The following is a 21,971-nucleotide window of genomic DNA, read 5'->3' on the forward strand; positions in this document are numbered from 1 at the left end:
TGACCCCAGGATCCCCACATCCAGGTGGGCAGAGACTGGCCTCCCCTCTTCCCATGAAACAACACAGAGACATCATAGAGAAAGTGCTTTATCTGCTGGCTTCCAGCAGAGTCTGTTTGTTAGCAGGCTCAGCTCCTCACTCGGACCCGCCAGGAGTAGGTAGTGAGAACACGCTGGTGCCGGCGCACCACACACGTATAGATGCCTTCGTTGACTGCGTTGGCAATGATGCTCAGCTGTGCCTCACCCAGGGCCAGATAGCCAGGGTAGGAGAACTCCAGGGGCTCCTGGTCCTTGTACCAGCTGCAGGGGAAGGTTCCTGCATCCCTACCCATGCCAAGGACCCCAGGATATGCCCACCAGGGTACCCCCAGGCAGCCCCAAGCCCCTCTAGACATGCCTGCCCAGTGCTGGTTACTCACTATACTTTGCCTTTCTTGTGTAGGATCCTCTGCCCACAGTGGAAGGTCATGTTCCTGCCCTCTCTCACCAGCCTTGTTTTCATTCTGGTGGGTGGTGTGGTGGTAGCCACAGTGGGGAATGGGAATTCTACTCAGAGAATGGTGAAATGCCATGTCAGTGCTTACCCGCATCAAACCAGGCCCAAGATGGAGAGAGACCTGAGTTTTAAGAGACTCCCACCCAACCCATCTGAGCCCCCATCACCATAGCAGAAGTCACAGCTTCTGGGGCAGAGCCTCTTCATGAGCCTCTGGTGGGTATCACAAAATCCCTTTCTTGCCCAGGATGTACACCCAAAAAGCCGGTCCAGGCAGCCTAACAGGAGGGCAACATGGCTCAGGGTTTGCCTAGAGCCCTACCGTCCATCTGCCCACCCACCTGCCCCATTGTACCCACCATAGAGTCGGTGTAATCCCCACAGCTCATCCTGAGACAGTGTCTTCCAGCCTCGCAATGTGGCATTGATGTGCATGAGCGCCTGATGTTGCTGTGAGTGCATCAGTCCCAGCGCATGGCCGATCTCGTGGGCTGCCACGTGCACCAGGTCTGTGAGCCAGACGCCTGTGGGCCCCATGGCTTAGTACTTGAGAGCCCTCAGCCCTTCCACTCCCAGTCTTGCTCCAGGAGGCCCAGCACTGATGGTGGAGCCCAGCTGCAAGCCACCCTTAGACCACAGCCAAGGAAGATAAGTTTGTTCCCGGCCTAGGCTGTGAGCTTGGCCCTCAGGAATGCAACTCCAGCTCCCTCTCCAGCAGCATGGGGGGAGGGGGAGACTCAAGCCTGTGAGAACCAGAATTCCTCTCAAACATTCAGCCCCAGGAAATCCTTCCTGCCCCAAAGCCCTCTGTAGCCCACATAGTGGAGAGAATGAGGCCCCCAGGAGGAGGCCAGACCAAGGAGTTGGATTACCTTTCTTCCAGCTGTAGCGTGTGGGGCCCAAGATCCAGTACTCGCTGTCATCAAAGTGAATGCCACCATGGGGTGGGAAGAAAGCGTGGGCCAATTCACCCGTGGGACCATCAAAGCAGTGGTGCAGAGCAGAGACCAAGCAGTCAGTGTGGTTGACTGGGTAGAAACCTAGGAAAACACAAGGCTGCAATCACACTTGTGGGGGCTGGCAGGGGTAGGGAGCACTTCAGACACCCACCTATCTGGAGGTCACTGGGAAGCTCAGGGGCCACTTCACGGAAACGGAATGGGGAAACATCACTCCACATGCGAAAGGCAGCAGCCAGGCCCTGCCTTGTCTCTTCTGGGTTTAAAAGGTTCCGTGGAAAGGAGAGAATCCTGGGGGTAGGGTATTGGGAAAGTTAATGTCTGAGGTAGTGTCTCAGTTATGGCCTGACCCACCTGCCCTCCTTCCCCGGGTCCATGTGGTACCTGTATGTGAGGTTGAAGTGGTTCCAACGCAGCCTGGCTGGTGTCAATGTGTAGCGGCGTCTTCTGGGTACCAGTATGGTCAATGGACTGGGGACCTGGGCAGTGGAGACCACTGAAGGGTTTGGTGCATCCATCTTTTTCTTCACAGGAAAAAAGTGGATGTGAGGAGGCAGGAGAAACAGACTGTAGATCCCAATTGTTGCTGAAAGCTGACTATTAGGCAATGGAGCGGAGGAAGTTATGGATGAACCCTCCTTTGGGTTTTTTGCTTTTCTATGCTTATAAGTTGCTTTTACCCCCACCCTGATGCAGGGAGTTAAGAGTGGGTAGGAATGAGGCAGGCTTGGTGGCGCATGCTTTTAATCTCTGGGGGTTGTCCATAGAGGCCAGCCTAGTCTACAGGGCGAGTTCTAGGACAGCCAGTACTACACAGAGAAACCCTGTCTCGAAAAATCAAAAATAAAAATAGTCAGTGAGTGTGGGCCGAGCTGGAGCGGGACGCTGCCTCCCACCACCAACGACCACTGGACACACTGACTCAGGATGTCTGGGACTAAGGACTCACATGCAGTTCCACACACCCCTTCACACATGGCCCCTGACAAACCCTCCCTGCACCTGGCCCCCCTGTCCTCTCACCGCTGCACTCCAGGAGGTTTCTGCTGGCGCCCATGGCCACTCCAGCAACATCAGCGCGGAGAGAAGGCACAACCCACTCAGGACAGCCCCGAACCAGCGGCTCTGTTGTACAACATCCGATGCCTCCAGATCGACGCAGGCCCGGCAGCCCATGGCAGACTTGCTGTGGGGTTCAGGGCCACAAGGGGCAGCGCGACAACGCAGGGACCAGGGCCTCAGAGTTGGGGCGGAGTGGGAGGGGGGTTGGCGGCAGGCGGCTCGAGTTACAACCCTATGGCGGGGCGAGGATCAGGAGCCCGCTTGTGAAGTGAACCAGCTGGCCTGTCGGGACGATCCGCATCCCCTAGGGGGTTCCAGGAACCAGGTCGTAGGGTCTGTGGCAGTGGCCAGAACGCCTTGAAGGATGGGGGTCTATCAGAAAGAGAGAAGCAGCTAATAACAAGGGAGGCGCCAGGGCCCAGATTTGGGGAAGGGGTATCAATTGCTCCCCATGCCCACCTGGTTGGGGGCTGAATGACCTTTTGGCTTTTCTCCTCAACACCCTGGACCCACAATAAAACCCGGGAGGGAAACCTCCGTTTTGGTCCGCAGTGACAGAGTAACCAGCATACAGCAGGGAGCGCAGAGGCCAGGGGACGTGGCACTGGAAATAGGGTGGTTGAGCAGGCGGAGGAGAGACTGCAGTACAGTACGGAAGGGGCCTCCGGAAAGACGGAGTAGGAAGCCTGTGGGGGTCCTTAGGACATCTGGGGAAGGGTCTGCTTTGGCCAGAGAGTGCTCTTGTCGGATAAGAGCAGGAGGTCATTGGAGAGTGGCAGGACCAGGAATTCCTGCTCATGCTCAGAGGGGAGGGGGTTACAGGAACAGAAAGAATCAGGCATTGAGTGTGGCAGTCTGGCAGGGTTCGGGCTTGGAGGGTAGAGGGTTAGGAGATATGGTCCGAGGCCTGAAGGGTAGACTAGGCAGCCCGTGGCCATACTGGGTGGCCACCAAATGAGTGTGGCATGGCAATCCAAGTGATGCCAGACCCAGCTGAGATTCCCCAGGTCGGAGCAGACTGGGGGAGGGTGAGACAGGAGAGCAGGGGCTCCCTCCCATGACGGCTTTGGACCCTGGGTGACAGCAACAACATGCTGGCCAGCAGAGGTAGCGCCAAGCCAAGCCAAGCAGCTAGTGTCCCCTGCGGCCCCCAATAGCTGCGCTGGCAGTTCTTGAAAAGCATCAGCCATCTATCTGCTCTCCCTCCATTACTAAGTATTTGTTCCAGTAAGTGGACCCTTTCTCACTTCTTCCCTCTGCCCTGCTCAACTGCCAAGAACTTGTCGGACCCTTCTCCCTCCTACACTCAGGCCCTCTGAAAGGGGAGACTGCTCCGGCCAAAACCTAAAATAATCTAAGTCCCGCCCCAGGCGGATGGGCACAGGGACAGAAGGAAGTGGGGTGAGCCCCCTATAGGGCCGAAAATAGAAGCACCCTAAGCCTTTTAATGCACTGTGTGGGTTTTGCGACCCTCTTGTGTCACACCACAGCCAGGGCACTTGATGTGGCCTATAACCACATCAAGAGTGTACCTGACTTAGGTAGCCTGGAGTCTCAGGCAGTTTATGTGTTTGGGGGTGGGGGTTGCTGGGAATGGTGAGGATCGCTGGGGCATGCCCAGCACCCCTAGGTAAGGAGCAAGCAGCAAAGTCTGAGAATCTTTTTTTATAAAACACAGGGGGTTTGTGGAAGGTTCTGGGATCGGCCATGGTGTGCGGAACACGCTCACACGAAGATCTGAATACGGTCGCGGATGGGCTGGCGGCAGATGGGGCAGGCGTTTAGGGCAGCGCCACAGGGTGCGCATGCCCCATGACCACACTGGAACACTAGGCGGATGTGGCTGTCGATGCAGATGGGGCAGGTGATACGCTCCTCCATCTGCCGGTAGCGGCTCTGTAGCTCCTCCACCAGCTGTCGAGGTGGACCAGGCACCTGGGTGGTGTTTACCACCTCTGAACCGTCTGTGGGACAAGGTGAGTGAGAGGTGGCAACAGCAGGTGTGAGGATTAGATTTGGACAGGTGACTATGCCACAGGATAATGGGGGATATGCTAAGACCCTCCCACCCACCTGGGCGTAGCTTCTTGCTGATGACCACCTGGCACCTGATGCATTTCTTCATCCTGCGAGCGCATTCTGACAGGGGCAGTGTACCATTAGCAAGGTTGGACTAGGTGGCTGGGCCACCCTGGGCCTCTGCACCCTGCACTCACCCTCACACACGGTGCGATGCTGACACGGCGAGAACAAAACCAGCAGTGCCAGCTCCGAGCACACCAAGCACTCGGCAGCTTCTGGCCCTGCTGTGCCAGACTCATGCAGGTTCCTCATGGTGTTGGGAGTGCTTAGCACGTGCCGGGGGCCCGGGGGCATGCCCCCACTGCCACCTGCCTGTTGCTCCCTGCAGTTGGAGGAGGGGGCTTGAAAGGACCTGGTGGCCTTAACAGTCCCCCCCCCTCCAAACCCCCATCTTGTGCTCACCGGAAGCGCTGGGCACAGCCCTGCAAGGCCTTGAGCACTCGGCCTTCAGTGGCCAGGTCCAGTGGGCTCCTGCCACGGTGGTTTGCGTAGTTCACATCAGCACCCTCCAACGCCAGGAAGCAGGCCACTGCTGCACCTAAGGTCAACTCTGTGCTGCCCGGGAGGCCCGAGGCCTGTAGCTGAGTGGCAGGACATACAGATGAAGGTGGAAACCCATACACACTTCAAGAAAGCCTCTGCTGGCACCGGGCTATCCAGAAATCTGAACAATGGTACCACTTTCTTTCTGGCTAAGGCTTCTGGTTCTAGGAAGAGTAGGGAAGGCAGGCCCCAATGGTGCCCTTTGCTAGGTAGGTATAGAAACTCTGAAACCCTTCATCCTCTCGTCCCAACCAGACCCCAACCCTTTTCCAAGACTGGTCTGGACTATAGACCCTGAAACAGGTCCACAAACTGCCCCACTCTCCAGAAATCCTGGTTCCCTGGAGCACAATGGGAAGTGAGAGATCACCCAGGCCCTCCTTTCCAGCACCCACACTGTACTTTCTCACCCTTGACAGCAGCTGCAAGGGCCCTGGGTCCCCCCCAGCCTTGTCAGCCACCAACGGCAACAGCTGATGACGCTGCAGTGCAACATGCAGGGCTGTGTCTCCCTCCTCATCCTCAGTGTTGACACTGCAGCCAGCATCCACGAGCAGTGGTATTAGCCCCAAGTGGGCCTGCTGCACAGCCAGATGCAGTGGAGACTGAAGCTTCCGGTTACGCACATTCACATCACAACGGCCCTGAGGAAAGGGTGGGCACAGGCTCAGCTTTGAGATCCCATTGGGTCTGGTTCCTGGCCTGTAGGTGGCCCTGGCCCCTGCACCCACCTCTCGGATCAGGACCTGGGCCACCTCACGGTGGTTGTTGAGAGCTGCCAGATGTAATGCAGTAAAGCCATCCTCCTTCTTGGCATCCACCAGCTGTCGTGCCCGTGCCAGAATCTTTCTGACTGCTCTGTAGGAACAAGAAGGTCTGTCCAAGGTCTTCCCTAGGCACTTCACCCGAGTGCTCTGGATCAGGGTAGTCTGGCAGTAGGTCAAAAGACTGGATGACAGCAGTGTGACCAACCCCACACTCACAGCACATGGCCCTTGAGGGATGCATGGTGCAGCAGGGTGAAGCCCTGGCTATTGGTAGCAGTGACATCGATGCCAGGCAACTCAGTGAGGACCTCAACAATGCTGCTGGCACCGGCACCTGCAGAGATGGCAGAATGCAGGGGCGTGTCCGCATGGGCATCCTGAAACAGAGGGGACTGGTCACACAGCAATGCGTTTTTTCCATGGTCAAGTTGCTTCCTTGACCTAGGGCTGGTTAGTGGAAGAGAATCCGGGGACTATCATCACTCACCGGCAGGTTGACATCACAACCATGCTCACACAGGGTCTTTACCACCTCTAGAAAGCCCCTCTGCACAGCCACATGCAGGGCCGTGCTTCGTGTGCCATTCCGAGCATCCACCCCACATCCTGCACTCAGGAGCAGCCTTGTGGCCTCAGGCTGGTTCCTAAAGGAAGAAGTGGGAGGGTTTGGGGACAGTCTGTTGTGCACCCTGGCTCTAAAGCTCATTCCCAGCAGGACCCAGCACCTGCCCAGGCCTCACCCCAGAGCTGCGTAGTGCAGCGCAGTATTGCCCTCATCATCCAGCAGGTCCACACTTGCCCTTCCCTGCAGCAGCAGCTGTACCAGCTCTACCTGGCCCAAGTAAGCAGCCACTTGTAGGGCAGTCCTGCCCTGGTTCTTGGTGTCCACCTGTGCAGAAAGCCAACACATGAATTCTGGGCCCTCTCCCTGCTGGCTATTAGAAGGACAGGGTGGTAGCTTGCCTGCTCTGGGTGTCTTCGCAGTAGATCCAGAGCCCGGGCTACATTTCCCAGTGCAGCCTCTACTACCAGCTTCCCTGGGTGCTCTGGGTCACTCTTCTGGGTCCGAAGTTTGTCCAGGGCCACACTCAGTAAGCCTGGGGGCAGGGTTGAGGTAAGTGCTGGCCAGGGGATGCCCTGCCTCCCACCGGCCACTGAAGCTGGTGCCGCACTTTTGTTCTCTCTGGCACGCTCAGCCACATCCAAGTTGGCGTCTTCCTCAGGCCGGTAGGCCACTAAGCAGGAGGGGCTAAAGGTCCACCGTTGACCGCCAACTGCCACACGCAAGTTTCCATCTCCAAACACCTTCACCACTTTCCCCACTCGGCCCAGGGCCTGAGAAGAGGTGGGATCACAATAGGTTGGAAGTGGAGCAGACAGTGTGTGTGCATGGGGGAGGGGGTGTATGTGGTGGGTGACAACAGACGTTGAGACTCACAGGGGCCATGTCATCGGTCCATTCACCATGTCCAGCCTGCAATCGCTTCACAGTGTCAAGATCATCGATGACTCGGACCACATCACCCACCCAGAAGCTGTTGTGCTAGATGACAGAGAAGCAAGTAAGGGGAGTTCCTCCAGCTACTTGTATCTACTCAAGATCATGCAAAAGGACACCTCCTGCTCAGAGGGCAAGCAGATCTAACCTTGTCCCCAGTTGCTGCCTCAAGTACAACCAAATGGTCTGGCTGGATAAGGGCCTTAAGTGACCAAATCAGCCCTGGGTGGCCAGCCTAAGCCACAGGGGAGGACAACCAGAGGAGCAATGGGGTAGCAGCATCCAGAACAAGCAAAGCCAGCTCTATAGATATGTGAAGGTCCAAAAGACCTGTTTCCAGGGTACCTATCCATCAATCGGACACAAGGCAACATAGGAAAACGGGCACAGACCCAGGAAAAAAGCTGAAGATAGAGTTGGAGTTGGGTGGGACCCCAGGATGTCAACACAGGGCCAGGAAGGAGGGTAGGTGTAGTAGGGGGAAGGGAATCCTGCATGTATCTATGCACACAACCAATGCACCTGTGTGCAGAGTAAAAGCCTGAATGTTGCCTGTCCTGAAGTATCCCCCTCCAGGTTCAGGTAGGAATGCATCCCCTGCCCTACTCAGTGTCCTTTCTTGGACATTCCCACCTAGCTGGCAAATGTCTCATCCCCACAGTTCAGTTTTCCAAAAGCTTTCACAGAATCTACCCAACCTGGTCTCCTTTGGCAAACCACCTCAGTCTCCTTACAGACCACTCCCTTCTGCCCCCATGATGCACACAGCATCTGAAGAAGTATAGCGAGAAACCCACTTCTAGCCTACCACAGTTCCTTTCTTTTGTTCTCAGGACAGAGCCCCCTGGTCCACAGGTTCTAGTCTTAAGATGTTTTCAGTACTTCATTCTTCTCTGTGAATCCTTCACAAATGGATTCCCTTCCTGGTTTCACCTCCACCCACCAGGTTCTCCCCTTCAGGTCTGCAGACTCATGGGGAGGCTGGTACCCTAGTCCTGACTAAGCATTCCCAAGACTGAACAGGTACACAGAAGGAATTAGAGAAGCAATAAGTAGGGCTCAGCTCAGCCCCCTAGGCACCTTGGTGAGAGCCCCAGGGTGGAAGGTCCAACGGGTCTCATGGTTGAACTGCACACGCACGTCCCCACGATCTGTGATGCGGTGCACGGTGCCCATCTGTCCGATAAACTGTGGCAGGTCACGGAGGCTATGGCAGGGTCAGGCTGGACTCTCGGGGCAGGAAGAGGGATAGGGGTCCAAAGGATTTGGGAAGGGGGGCACATGGGGACTCAGCAGAAGAGGTGGCTCACCTCTGCCATCCTAGGGTTCCAGCCACCATGGCCTTCTTGCATGTCCCTGAGGACATCTGTGTCCAACAGACACTTGACCTTGTCTCCACACTGGAAGGGCTGGCCATCAGCACTCACCCTGCGCTGCAGCTCTGCTGGCTTGCCTGGGGGAAGGTGGCAGGCTAGGCTTCAGGAAGCAACCTGCCTTCCCCCACCAATAGGACATGCCAGGGTAATAAGGTAACAGCCAGGGCAGGAGGGCAGCTGGTGTCAGAGCCAGCCCCATACCAAGCTTTGGGAGGTGCTCCTTGTAGTAAAAGCCGCCAGCTGCCTCACCAACACACTTGAGGTCCACTTTGCCCTTGTGGCCCACACGGTACACATTGGTGGTTCCATCTGCCCATGTCACACTGGCCACACTTCGGCCTGTCTCCACATCCCAGCCACGGATGTCCACCACACGGCCTGTCTTCCCTTCCCCTCCTGGGAAGACAGTATGCACACCAGCAGGCTAAGAGTGTGCCTCAAGACTGAGCTATAGCCAGCTTCACCTCTGTCTTCCCAGCCATGACTCACCATCTTGTGAGCCCCATTCCCAGTCAGGGCCTCGTACCACCTTTGCTCCCTGAAAGATGCCCCTTAGCGGGATTCGAGGGAGGCCCTGTCGGGGACTCAGTGTGACCCTGTAAGAGAATGAGTCCTGAGCCATGCAGAGTGATACGATGGCCAGATCTTGCATTTGGCCACCTTGTCCCTCTATGCTAAAGGCATCTGGGTCTGCAGGATAGGTATTCTGGATCCCAGGCCAAACCACTATCCTTAAATGGCCTTCCCAGTAGGCCTCCACACTTTGGGGAAGGGAACAAACTATTCAGTGTCTCTGGGCTCAGAGACCTCACCAGTATCCAGCTGAAAAGGCACCTGAGATGATCTCGGAGCAGTCCATGTCTGCTGCTTTTACGGCAGCAGGGGCAGGGCCTGGCTCAGAGGGGTGAAAACACTTATCTGGCCACCAGCTCAGACAGCTGCCCTGATCTCATGCTAGCCAGAAGAGGGAACCTATACGCCATTTCTCTCCATAGAGAAGAAACATCAAGGAGATGCAGAGAACAAAGGATGGTACCAGAGGTGCCTTCCCAAGTCAATCCAACAGAGACCTGTCTCCCATCTTTATCTTACTGCATCAGGCTAGGGCCACCCCCAGCTGTACCTATGGGCTGGCACCCAAGGTAAGCTGCCCAGTGACAAGCCTCCTTGCCAGGCCTGGCACCACCAGGAGATGCTGTGTTTCAACAGCCACTACTACCCATGTGGCAAATACCTTGGCCACCTTCAGTGCTCCAGGATGCAGCTGTACTAAAGACTCATGCCTTCCTGACTCTAAGGTGAGGTAGCAGAGGAAATCCCGCCCACAGCACCCACCTTACAATGAGCCTAGAGAAAGCCTTTAGTGAGAAAATGGAGGAGTGCCATTCTCAGAGTTCTAGAATAACCTGACCCTGGGTATTCTTCAAGGAAATCTCGTAAGACGGACTTGCTAGGTACTTTTGGAAGTGACTCTGCCAGAGGCCAAGGCCTGGCTGGATGTCAAAGGCACCAATCAGAAGGCGCTAGGGAGATAGGCTGTGGTCTAGGGAACTCACGGGCGTGAGTGCGATGTCTCATAGCGCTCAAAGGCGTGGGTAAGGTCATGTTTGTTGTGCATGTAGCACTGCGTGCAGAGGTCATAGTCAAAGCAGACACGGCACTTCCAACGCATGCCACGAAGTCCATGTTTCTTGCAGCAGTCACAGATGATATTGGGGTGACGGATACCTAGGGATAGCGTGGGGTGAGTGAGAACCTGCGGTCTCCTGTCACCTGGCCAGCCCCACCCACAGCTGGGCATCACCACACACCGATTTGGGCGTTGTCGTAGAGCAGCAGGTCATGGGCACCTTGGTAGCCAGCTCGATAGTTGGTACATGTGCCCTGGTCCCACTGAACAACAACTGTACGGTCGGGGGTCGAGGGGCTGCCATGGCGGCCAAGCTCCACCACAGTGCCCACACCGCCCTCACCTCCATCCTGCTGGCCCCACTTCCAGTCCACTCCGCGTACCACACGCATGCCCACCTGCACACCTGCATGGGGGTCCAGGTCCATGGTGAGTGGGCTGTTCAAGAACCTGCAACAGAAAGCACCCTCAGTCTATGTCACAATGTCATATAGCTAGGCTAATCATAAGACACATGTTGAGATGGCCATGGAAGAGAAGGATGGATCAGGAGCAGAGAAAACAAAGCCAACAGAACAAGGAATAAAGGACAATAGGGGGCTGGGAAAGCCAGAAGCATGGGCCTACAGGCCAGGACCAGAGGGAGCCAGGGGATAAAATGGAGGGGGCAGAAGAACAAGACAGAGATGGAAGGGCAGTAGCCAAGTGCAAGAGTGCCCACTACAGGGACCCTGTGGGAGTGACTACTACTCGAAAGGAAGGGGTAGAAATTGGGGACATCATAAGTGAACAGGCCCAGGACTGGAGAGATGGCTCAGCGGTTAAGAGCACTGATTGCTCTTCCAGAGGTCATGAGTTCAATTCCTATCACCCACATGTCAGCTAACAACTGTCTATAACTACAAGATCTGACACCCTCACACAGACATGCATACAGGCAGAACATCAATGCACATAAAAAAATAAATAAATAAATAAATAAATAAATAAATAATTTTTAAAAATAAGTGGATAGGCCCAAAGGATCAGAGACTGAACCTGGCACAGTGACCACATGCTAGTGGATCTGCTCCCCAAAAGTCTGTGCATGATGCTCCATCAGTTTAAGTATACTTTAAAGCTAGAGTTGGACATGATGGTGCACACTTTAATAACAGAACTCAGGAGGCAGAGGCAAAAGGATCTCTGTGAGTTCAAGACCAGCCTGGTCTATATGGTGAGTTAAGGCTACATAGTGAGCACCTGTCTACAAAAATCAATTACTGCCGGGAAGTGGTGGTGCACACCTGTAATCCCAGTACTCGGGAGGCAGAGGCAGGCAGATCTTTGTGAGTTCAAGGCCAGCCTGGTCTACAGAGAGAGATCCAGGAAAGGTGCAAAGCTACACAGAGAAACCCTGTACCCTGTCTCAAAAAACCAAAAAAAAAAAAAAAAAAAAAAAATCCATTACTAGGAGTGGTGACACACGCCTTAAATTCCAGCATTCTGGTGGCAGTGGCAGGTGGATCTTTGTGAGTTTGAGGCCAGTCTGGTCTACAGAGCTAGTTCCAGGGCTACACAGAGAAACCTTCTCTCCTCAAAAAATAAAAATAAATTTTAAAAAATTAATTGATTAAAAACAAAGCTAATAGATGTATATTGTAGATATCCATGTGAAAGACTGTAAGGCCATCCAACTTAAGAAGCAAAGACTGTTTTTCTGTGCAGCACAGTGACATGTGGGACTGAATTAAAGAACTGTTGTTCAACCCGATACCATAAAGCAACTGGACAGGCAACCATATGAGAGAAGATGCTCACAGTATACAATCCATAGAGTACTACCACTTGTAAATGCAAATGCCAGATAAACTGAAAATGGGCAAGACACTGAGACACACACTCCAGGACACCTACTACGCATGGTACTGATCACAGGCAGGACAAGATCCTCTGTTCCACATTTCAAAGGATAGTGCAGCAAAGTCATACAACACTTTAGGGACCTTCTCTGGAGAAGCATGGTCCAGCCACAGAGGTGATGCAATCACAGAAGCACCTGCCCATGTTTCTCATGGTGGACTGGGCCGTGCAGTGTTCAGTGCCCAAGAGAATATAAACTGTCACCCACCTTGCTATTTGGGGCAGCACAACAAAGCTGATAGGCATGGAAGGGCAAAGTGCCCACTGCAGTGACTCTACTAACAGAAGTTTAAAAAATGGACAGGCAAATTCAGGGCATCATGGAGCTAGCCATGCCAAGCTTTAGGTTGCTTATGTGGCCTGAATGCTCTGTATCATACTAACATTAAATAAAGTCTTAACACATACTTTCCCAAGGTCTTTCCCAGACTCCTGCCACAGCTGTTCCCAGGCACACAAATGGATTTGAAAGACAGAATCTGACAGGGGCTCCTGTGCTATGACAGGTACTTCTACTTCATCCCATCTAAGCACCAGGGCCTGCAGCTGGGGAAGGAGGAGGGACTGCTTAGAACAAACACCAGCAGTCCTGTTCCAGGACACATGCTCAGGCTTCACAAGAGGCTGAAAGGTCACCCCACATCTGGTTTGGGTACAGCTGAAGATTATTTGGGGGCAGCTATAACATTACAGGGTCCTGTCAACTTCAGCTGGGGATCAATGGCCCTACTTAGCCATGGGGCAGAGGTCAGATCAGGGCTTGTGAGCAACAATAGGAATACAGCACACACCAGCCTTCTGCCTGGGCCCTCTTCCAGGATCCCTGTCCTTGCCCTAAGACTGACAGCCTCCTGGCTTGCCTAGTTCAGAAACATTCCCCACTATCCCTATCCACCAGGAAGCCACGGGTGGGCAGTAAGAAAGACTAGTAGCCCTGCCTAGCCACATACACTGGCTGAAGGCTGGGTGTCTACAGCTAATGGTAATGATGTGACACCACAGGCTGTCCCAGAGCCAAGCACAGTAAAAATCCAGCACCATTCAGAAGCCTATGTTGAATACAGGGAACTACCACACACTGACTCTAGATTTACATCTCTGCATATTCTCAGGGGTACAGGCCTCCTGGCCAGCACAGCATCATGCAGTTTTTATTTTTTTATTTATTTATTTTTTCACCCTGCCCCTGTGCAGTTTTTAAAAAAATTTTATTATTTCATGTGTATGAGTGTTATGCCTGCATATATCTGTATACCAAATGTGTGAAGTGCCAGGAGAGGCCAAAAGAGAGTGTAAGATCCCATGGGATTAGAGTTACTATAAGACATCATGCAGATGCTAGGTATTGAACCTGGAGAACTTCTAAAAGAACAGGCATTATTGTTAATCATGCACGACCTCTCAATCCCTTCTGCAATTCTTATTCCTATACACAGGCCCAGGACTGCTAGGACCACAGCAAAAGCAGATGGGCACATTCACCTGGCTCAGAGACTATGAAGAGCCTTCCCAAACAGCTGGACTCTGTCTTTTGAGAGGATCTCCCTCATCTGTCCATTACCTTGTCTGTCCTCTCTTTAGCTCATTCTTCTCCATGGACTCTAGAGTACCTGCTAAGATGTGGCACCAGGGCCTAATGCCAGGGTAAATCCAACCTTCTTCCTCTTTCTACAGAGGAGGGACAACCCACAAAGGAACCTCATATTGAGAATGTCCAAAACTCTTTGGTGCTAGTGAGCCCCAGACAAGGGGAGGGTCTTGTGGGCAGCTAGTCATGGCAGCTGGCTCTGCTTCTCTACAATAGCAGCTCCACCATGGATGAGAGGGCCTCCAATGGCCTCACCCTATCAGAAGAGCTATTAACATGACAGCTTATGGGTGTTCCAGTGAGAATAAGTTTTCTTTGGGGGGTGTGGTGACTGATACATTGCCCATGCTGTAGTGGGGGGCCAGAGGCTCATATGCATATTAGCAGCAGGAACTGGACTCAGGGCACCATAAAATGAAGGAGGAGGGGAGAAGAAGAGGAAGAGGGGGGGGAAGGGGGGAAACAACAAATTCTGTGGTTACTCTAGAGCTGTGTGGCATGCCTCTGTTTCTGAAACCAGCCTCTCAGCCACTGCTTATCTACAGGCTGATGGCTCCACTAACCACGTGATGCTGGGCCTTTTACAAGACATGGAGTAGGGAGGGCTTCAAACACAACAAGCACAGCCCATGTATGGCCCTGCTTTCAGAAGAATGGGCAGAGAGCAGAGAGCTCAGGAGGAGGGTGCCCAGCAAGGCCTAAGAGCACCAGAACCAGGCCTCAACCAATGACTCCATATGAAGTAGCAGGAATGCTACCAGGCACTTCAGCCTGTCAGTGGCCTGTACTGACCAACATTTACATGACCATCATGCTTGGTTAAGCAAAGCTCTTCTCAGTCCTGGTCTTAAGTTTAAAAAAGAACTTCCAGTCTCAAGAGCTGTTCCCAGTGAGCAGCTCAGCAAAGTCAGAACAGAACCAGATAGTACAGAGAGGGCTTTCTGCCCAGAACCAGCACCTCAATGCCTAAGGCTGCCCTGCAGGAGCAAAGTTGTAGGAACATAGGCAAGAGGTTCAATACATAATGTCTTTCACAGTCACAACACTGAGATGTGTGAACGCTGAGAAGCACCGGACAGTGGTGGCACGTGCAACCTGTGTCCACCCTGCCCCACTACCTGTGCCCTGGAGGTCGTAAGGTCTCCCCTCAACTTTGAGGCTGCATTCTCCCTCCATCTTTCATGGCATTATCTAACTTGAGTCTCCTTACCTGAGCTGGGCCCCTGGCAATGTCCCCCAGAACATAGTTATTGCACAACCAGACAGGAGACAGGGTTCCTGGACCTCAAAAACAGCTGGATATAGCATTCTATGACATTATTAGAAGACCCAATGGCTTTCCCTCCCCTCTCCCTCCAGTCCTCCCTGCCTGGTCTCTGCATTATTATCAACCTACCATTACCATCCCATTCCTTGGCCTGTGATAGTACTATCAGAGAACAGAAAAGTTCACCAAGTGTATGTGGAGGGGTGGATGGGTAACAGAACAGAAGAAGACAGACTGAGGGAAGAAGATCTCCATTTTGGACTCAGCTCTTGTTTTTAGCTATCTAAGGGACCTTCCTCTTTGGATGGCACAGGACCCTTACTACAGTGAAGGGGCCTGTGTACTTCATGACCAACAGAGAGCTAGGGGGCATGAGGCCACTTCAGAATTGAATTTTCTGACAAAGGTCTTATCCCTTGAGCTTACTGGGCCAATGATAAAGCACTACAAGACCCAGGGCAGAGTCAAGAGGGAAGCTGGCCTCTAGCTTACTGGGTGCAGCACCAAGCCAGAGAATGATGTATCTATCTATTGTGCCAAAGACTCTGGACAAGCCCAAGAAGTGGCCTGTATGCCTGAACAGTACCTTGTGCTCAGGCTAGTCATTCTGCAAACCACAGGTGAGTATATGCCCAGGGTGCGTGGATAGAGAAGTCCCTGATAAAATGCAGGACTAGAGACCTCCTTGAAGATGGACAGTCCATACATCCTCAAGGGAACTTACTTCACTGCCCCTTTCTGGACCATACCTGCAGTGACAGCTAACCTTGGTGTCAATTTGACTACATTTGGAATTAACTAAAACCCAAGCAGCTGGGCACACCTATGAGGGATTTTTCTTTTTCTTTTTTTTTTTTTTTTGAGACAGGGTTTCTCTGTGTAGTTTTGGTGCCTTTCCTGGAACTCGCTCTGTAGCCCAGGCTGGCCTCAAACTCACAGAGATCCACCTGCCTCTGCCTCCAGAGCACTGGGATTAAAAGGTGTGCGCCACTACCGCCCAGCCAAGGGATTTTGCTTAATTAAATTATTTGAAGTGGCCAGGTGGTGGTGACGCATGCCTTTAATCCCAGCACTCAGGGGGCAGTGCCTGGCAGATCTCTGTGAGTTCAAGGCCAGCCTAATCTACAGATTGAGATCCAGGACAGGCTCCAAAACTACAGAGAAATCGTGTCTTGAAAACAAACAAACAAACAAAAAGACCCACTTTTAATCTTGATCTTCTGAGCTCGCAAGATCCACTTTTATATGGACCACACCTGTGTTTACTGCCTACCCTCTATATCAGCTTACTGGTATCAGAGCCTACTTCTTCTTGACCCCAACACGTACTGAACTACTTCTTCTTGGTCCCAGCATGTACTGAACACCTGGGACACTGAGCCTTGACACAACTGCTGGGTTCTCAGACTTTCCATTAGGAGGAAATCATCATTGGACTAGTTAGATCACAGCCTGTAAGCTACTCTGATAAATTCCATACATTTTTTTTCACTCTATCAGTTGTGTCCTCTTGAGAACCCTGACTAACACACCTGCCACAACCTCTCAACAACCACAAGCCCCCTTCCCACTGAGTAGGACCTCTCCTCCCACTGAGTAGGACCTCTCCTCCCTTCCCCCACCTTCCTGCCCAAACTGGCAAGGCTCTTGGTAGAGTACCGTGTGCCCAAGTGTGCCAAAACCTGCCAAACTACAAAGAGAGCAGCAGCCTCACAGGAACTTTGGCCCTGTGTGTGTGGAGAGAGCCTAGGGTCTGAAAGCACTGTCCTCGAGCTCAGCCTAGTAGAGCTCCAGAACAGTCTAAGAACTGCAACCACTAAAGCTCAGGTGTGCAAACAACCTTACTTTCAAACCCACATTGACTGTCACCCAACTCTGACACACAGCATTCTTCAGGATGCTGGAAACCACAATGTGTTATGGGTACCGCCATCTCAGTAGGAAATTTACCTTCAGAGTTAACTGACTTTTTCCTTTGCCATCAGACAGTCATGTCCCTGGCATGTATCCAAGCACCCCTGGAGCTGTTGCTATAGATGTTGACAGTTATAATGGAGGATGTCAGAGTATGAGGACTTGGTTGACAAATGTGCTTTAAGAGAAGCAGAACTCACCTTAGAGCACACAGAAGCCTCTCAGCATCCCAGGCATTTAGTGGCTACTTCCTGGGCCACAAATTTTCTCAGCCACCAAAACTTCCTGTGGACTAGCAGTCATTGCCAACAGAGAACACAGCAAACCAAGGTGGCAGGCAGGAGTACAGGCTGGAGAAAGACCATTTTAGAGGCAGTTTTACACACAGTATTTACTACCAGACAGTGGCCATTGGGGCTGCTGTTATTTCTAGTTTTCCTTCCTATAAGGAACACACTGGCTTTTTTTTTTTTTTTAATTTATCTCTATCTGGCCTGGAACTTACTATGTAGTCCAGGTTTGACTGGAATTCCTTTCAAGTGCTGAGATTAAAGCATGTACAGGGGCTGGAGAGATGGTTCAGCAGTTAGGAGCACTGGCTGCTCTTCCAGAGGACTCAGGTTCAATCCCCACCACCCACATGGTAGCTCACAACTGTCTGTAACTCCAGTTCCAGGGGATCCAACACCCTCACACAGACATACATACAGGCAAAACACCAATGCACATAAAATAAAAGTTTTTTTAAAAACTGACTTCAAAAAAAGGGGGGGGGGGGTGGGGATTTAGCTCATTGGTAGAGCGCTTGCCTAGCAAGCACAAGGTCCTGGGTTCAGTCCTCAGCTCTGGCAAAAAAAAAAAAAAAAAGGAAGCTGAGCGGTAGTGGCGCACGCCTTTAATGCCAGCACTCGGGAGACAGAGGCAGGCGGATCTCTGTGAGTTCGAGGCCAGCCTGCGCTACCAAATGAGTTCTAGGAAAGGCACAAAGCTACACAGAGAAACCCTGTCTCGAAACCACCCCTCCCAAATAAGAATCCACTATTGACACAGTTAATAAGGAAATAATAGTATTAAGAAGGTGAAATAATCCACAGTAAGAGAACATAAGAAAAAAAAAAATCGCATTGTTTAGGGCCAGGCGGTGGTGGTGCACGCCTCTAATCCCAGCACTTGGGAGGCAGAGCCAGGTGGATCTCTGTGAGTTCGAGGCCAGCCTGGACTACAGAGTGAGTTCCTGGAAAGGCGCAAAGCTACACAAAGAAACCCTGTCTCAAACAAACAAACAAACAAACAAAAAGTATGTACGGGACACCACACCCAGACAGAATTAAAGATCCCTCAATAGGTCAGATGTATCAGGACTCGGGGGGGGGGGGGGGGGGGGGGGGGGGGGGCGGAATGCTGTCCCTCATTATGTGAATATTTTATTGGGAAGTCTCATACAGCCATAAAAATTAAATCATGTTAATTGTGAAAGTTAGCAAATTGCCTTTATTCAGACGAATAGTTACATGACACAGAGACCACTCAGGACTCAAGCTTATCTCCCTATATCTCTGGTGGTGCCTGAGACACTGCTGAGTTGAAAATGTGTGGCAAAAACTGGTGCATCAGAGGCTCCTAATAGGCAGGTGGACATCCTAGGTGCCAGGAGAATCAAACAAAGAATATCAACCTAAGCCACAGAGGCCAGGAAACCCAAATCTGTCCTGCATCAAGACATCTGCTGGGGGACATCCATTAAGGTTCAGGGGTATCATGGCTGCTAATCTTTGTCATCTAACTGGAGAGCTCCAGGTACACTGCAACTTGGGGTTCACCACACTGCCTAGGGCTGACCTTGGGTGGGGGAATGACATTCAGATACTTGTTGCATCAGAAGCAACAGGCCAGAGTGGAGTGGGAAGACAGGGGACCTATAAGGGGCCAACCTTGCTCTGTCCCCAAGCCTGCTGGCTCATCAGGAGCCTTCCTGGCACCTCTGCTTTTTTCATTGGTTCTGAACCCAGAGGAGGAAGGAAGGACATTTCTCACTGCCCAGTCCACTCAAGCACATTCAGACACAAACAGAAGCTTTGACATAACATCAGACGGCATCCGCAAGGGGAAAGAACCAAACCCAAACTGTCAGGCCACAGCTGTCAAGAGCTCACCTGTGTGGAGATCCAGGGTCCCCCACCCGCCTTGAGAACCGGGCAGGAGCCCTGATGCTTGGAGATTTGGGACTGGCCTCCGCTGGGCTGACCTTCCGATAGAGGCCCAGAAGATCCAACCCTGTGACCAGGCTACGCACAGTTAGCATACAAGAAGGGACCGGAGGCCGCCGCTCGCTTTAAAAGGCTCCTAGGGGTCCGGCGGCTGGGACCCGCTGCATCACCCACACGCACCGAGAACGCGCACCGGGCACGAGCCGTGTCCAGTGGCGAAGAACCTAAAGCCTGCTGCATGCATGCAAGGGACGCCCGCCCAATCTACAGCCTGGTCAAGCTGTCGGACCCCTTGGCCCAGTGCCACCGCCCCCAGCGCTGGGAGGACCTACGACCCGGTCCCCCACTTGCCCGGAGTTTCCGCGCCCGGTCGGCCCTAGAACACCGGGCCCTGAGCAGCTCAGAGGCTGAGAGCGGATCCTCGGCTGGCCACCCTGGCGCCAGCTGCAACCCGCTGTCCTCCGCCTCTCAACGGCGCCTAGCAAGGCCGCCTCTCCCGCGCCATCCTACCCTGCTGCCCCACTACGGCCCCCGACTCTGGTCCCTGACCGCAGCACAGACTGTCGGGAGCTGTAGTTTGCGGCGTCCGGCCCGGTGGCGGGGCAGACAACTCCCAGGAGGCCCTGCGCGTGACGCAAATACTTCGGGCTAGGAGGCGGGGCTTGTAGCTCCCAAGAGACCCTTTGCGTTGTGTAGGCGACTGGTCAGGCAGCAAACGACTGACAACCGCGGTGTCTATGGCTGGTGGGCGCTCTGCCTGTCTAAAGAAGAAACTGGAAATGGCCGCGTCCCGGAAAATAGGGACACATTCTGGGAGAGAACGAGGTCGGAAAGAGTGGGCACTGAGGAAGCGAGACGCGCAGAGTCTGGCCCGGAAGTGCGTCTGGGCGGAGCCCTAGTGGCATTGGTCTCCTGCTCAGTACGGGTTCCCAGGACGCTTTCAGTTGCCTTAGAGACAGATGTTTAGAGTGCCGTCTTGTCTGAAACCCGCGAGGTGTCCAGAGACTTAGCGAAGACACATCTAACCTAACTTTTGATTTAATTTTTTTTTTTTGTTTTTGATTTTTTTTTTTAAAGGGTCCCACTATGTAGCACTGCTTGGCCAGAAACTCTGTGTTGATCAGGCTGGCCTCTTTCTCCTAGAGTCACACCTGCCTCTGCCTCCTGAGTGCTGAAATTAAAGCCATGCACTATCATACCTGGCACAACATAATTTTACTTTTTAAAAAAGTGCCAATTTTTGTTTTGTTTTGTTTTCCTGCCCATCTGGGGCGAGGGGGTCAACTTGGATCAACTGAGCACCCTCCACCCCATTACTCCACTGATTTTAGTCACTCAGGCCTACAGATAAAAAGCAATCATTGCCGGGCAGTGGCGGCGCACACCTGTAATCCCAGCACTCGGGAGGCAGAGGCAGGTGGATCTCTGTGAGTTCCAGGCCAGCCTGGGCTACAGAGCTAGTCCAGGATGGGCTCCAAAAGCTATAGATAAACCCTGTCTCCAAAAACAAACAAACAAACAAACAAACAAAAAAAGCAATCATACAGGCCTTTGTGTTTATTAACAGTATGCTGCCACAGTTTACGTGTCTTAGACAGTTCCATGGAGTCTTCAGGCCATAACAGCTTAGCGCTCCAATAACTCTCTTCAAATGCCTTGCATACATGGGCAAGTACCTCTATACTTTTTTGGTTTTTCAAGACAAGGTTTTCTCTGTAGCTTTGGAGGCTGTCCTGGAACTCGCTTTGTAGACCTGGCTGGCCTTGAACTCACAAAGATCCTCCTGCCTCTGCCTCCTGAGTGCTGGGATTAAAGGCGTGCGCTGCTGTCGCCACCACCACCGCCGCCAGCCCTCTATACTTTTTCTAACTGTCCCTTCACTCAGCCTACTGTCAAGGTTTATGCCCAGTCCATTCCTGCTCTCTCTCTCTCTCTCTCTCTCCCTTCCCTCCCTCCGTCCATTCCTTCCTTTCCCTCCTTTTTTCTTTTTTCTTTTATTTTTTATAATTTTTTTGGTTTTTGGAGACAGGGTTGTTAGTTATTTGGCACTCCTTCCCTGCAAGGAAACGTCCAAACACGACAAGACCACAGAAGAGTTTTTATTGAAAGAGGCTAGAAGACGTGACAGGCCTGTGTCAAACACAGGTGATTAAGAGGACAAGAGAGAGGAGAAGAGACTGGTCAAAAATAGTGCCGGCTTTTTAAAGAGTGGGCCGCTCATGCGTACAGGAACGCATGTGGCTACTCCACGCATGTGCGTAGAGCGCACTTTATGTAACCATGCAAAGCCACGGAGTCCTAGTCATTCGAGATGTTTTGGCCTGGAAATGGCTATTTTGAACCGGAAATAACTAGGCAGTCTGCCAGGCAAGCCCAATCATGTGGGCATGTTGTGACTTCATATCAAGGGTTCTCTGTGTAGCTTTGCACCTTTCCTGGATCTCACTCGGTAGACCAGGCTAGTCTCAAACTCAAAGATCTGCCTGCCTCTGCCTCCCAAGTGCTGGAATTAAAGGCATGCGCCACCACCGCCCGGCTACCCCTCTTTCTTTTTTAAACATTTATTTTGTGGGGGCAAGGGACAGTAGTGCCATGGCCCTCATGTGAAGTCAGATGCTAAAGCAAGTGTCTGCCTGATAAGCCAAAGATTTCCCTGGTGTTTTTTATTTTGAGACAG

The 21,971-nt window shown here is 52.6% G+C and overlaps 2 protein-coding genes across 9 annotated transcripts; both read right to left on the reverse strand.

The window, feature by feature from the left end:
• Window positions 1–72: 72 nt before the first annotated feature.
• On the reverse strand, window positions 73–4,108 carry Mmp23b (matrix metallopeptidase 23B). Of its 3 annotated transcripts, none has more exons than XM_036177866.1 (8): window positions 2,482–4,108; window positions 1,843–1,982; window positions 1,610–1,749; window positions 1,372–1,539; window positions 859–990; window positions 667–777; window positions 423–549; window positions 73–303 (listed from the first exon to the last, which is right to left on the reverse strand). In XM_036177866.1, exons 1-8 carry the CDS (start codon window positions 2,632–2,634, stop codon window positions 129–131), a joined length of 1,146 nt encoding a protein of 381 aa, XP_036033759.1. In that variant the 5' UTR covers window positions 2,635–4,108; the 3' UTR covers window positions 73–128. The 3 variants fall into 3 exon arrangements, with proteins under 3 accessions (XP_036033759.1, XP_036033758.1, XP_036033760.1); XM_036177865.1 differs by having other exon boundaries at window positions 859–1,023; XM_036177867.1 differs by lacking the exon at window positions 667–777 and having other exon boundaries at window positions 859–1,023.
• Window positions 4,109–4,169: 61 nt separating this feature from the next.
• Mib2 (mindbomb E3 ubiquitin protein ligase 2) lies at window positions 4,170–20,094 on the reverse strand. Of its 6 annotated transcripts, XM_036177858.1 has the most exons (21): window positions 19,805–20,091; window positions 19,241–19,361; window positions 17,288–17,437; window positions 10,598–10,866; window positions 10,343–10,514; window positions 9,276–9,382; window positions 8,988–9,182; window positions 8,721–8,863; window positions 8,491–8,598; window positions 7,351–7,455; window positions 7,085–7,247; window positions 6,876–7,009; window positions 6,653–6,801; window positions 6,400–6,556; window positions 6,129–6,289; window positions 5,877–6,003; window positions 5,556–5,789; window positions 5,005–5,183; window positions 4,737–4,924; window positions 4,594–4,659; window positions 4,171–4,484 (listed from the first exon to the last, which is right to left on the reverse strand). In XM_036177858.1, exons 4-21 carry the CDS (start codon window positions 10,842–10,844, stop codon window positions 4,246–4,248), a joined length of 2,874 nt encoding a protein of 957 aa, XP_036033751.1. In that variant the 5' UTR covers window positions 10,845–10,866; window positions 17,288–17,437; window positions 19,241–19,361; window positions 19,805–20,091; the 3' UTR covers window positions 4,171–4,245. The 6 variants fall into 6 exon arrangements, with proteins under 6 accessions (XP_036033752.1, XP_036033757.1, XP_036033755.1 ...); XM_036177859.1 differs by having other exon boundaries at window positions 4,170–4,484; window positions 8,491–8,586; window positions 19,241–20,092; XM_036177864.1 differs by having other exon boundaries at window positions 4,170–4,484; window positions 8,491–8,586; window positions 10,815–10,866; window positions 19,241–20,091.
• Between the last annotated feature and the right edge of the window lie 1,877 nt (window positions 20,095–21,971).

The sequence above is a fragment of the Onychomys torridus genome, chromosome 2 (genome assembly GCF_903995425.1).
Source record: "Onychomys torridus chromosome 2, mOncTor1.1, whole genome shotgun sequence".
Classification (NCBI taxonomy): domain Eukaryota; kingdom Metazoa; phylum Chordata; class Mammalia; order Rodentia; family Cricetidae; genus Onychomys; species Onychomys torridus.

Excerpts from the sequence above, each read along its gene's own strand:
- Mmp23b (XM_036177865.1), bottom strand. The coding sequence starts at position 2,634 with ATGGGCTGCCGGGCCTGCGTCGATCTGGAGGCATCGGATGTTGTACAA. Across the intron at positions 1,983-2,481 it reads AAACCTCCTGGAGTGCAGCG|AAAAAGATGGATGCACCAAA; the intron begins GTGAGAGGACAG and ends TTTCCTGTGAAG. Across the intron at positions 1,024-1,371 it reads ACGCTACAGCTGGAAGAAAG|GCGTCTGGCTCACAGACCTG; the intron begins GTAATCCAACTC and ends TGGGGCCCACAG.
- Mib2 (XM_036177858.1), bottom strand. The coding sequence starts at position 10,844 with ATGGACCTGGACCCCCATGCAGGTGTGCAGGTGGGCATGCGTGTGGTA. Across the intron at positions 7,456-8,490 it reads ACCCTGGGGCTCTCACCAAG|CACAACAGCTTCTGGGTGGG; the intron begins GTGCCTAGGGGG and ends TCTGTCATCTAG. Across the intron at positions 6,004-6,128 it reads TCCCTCAAGGGCCATGTGCT|AGCAGTCAGAAAGATTCTGG; the intron begins GTGAGTGTGGGG and ends TTGTTCCTACAG.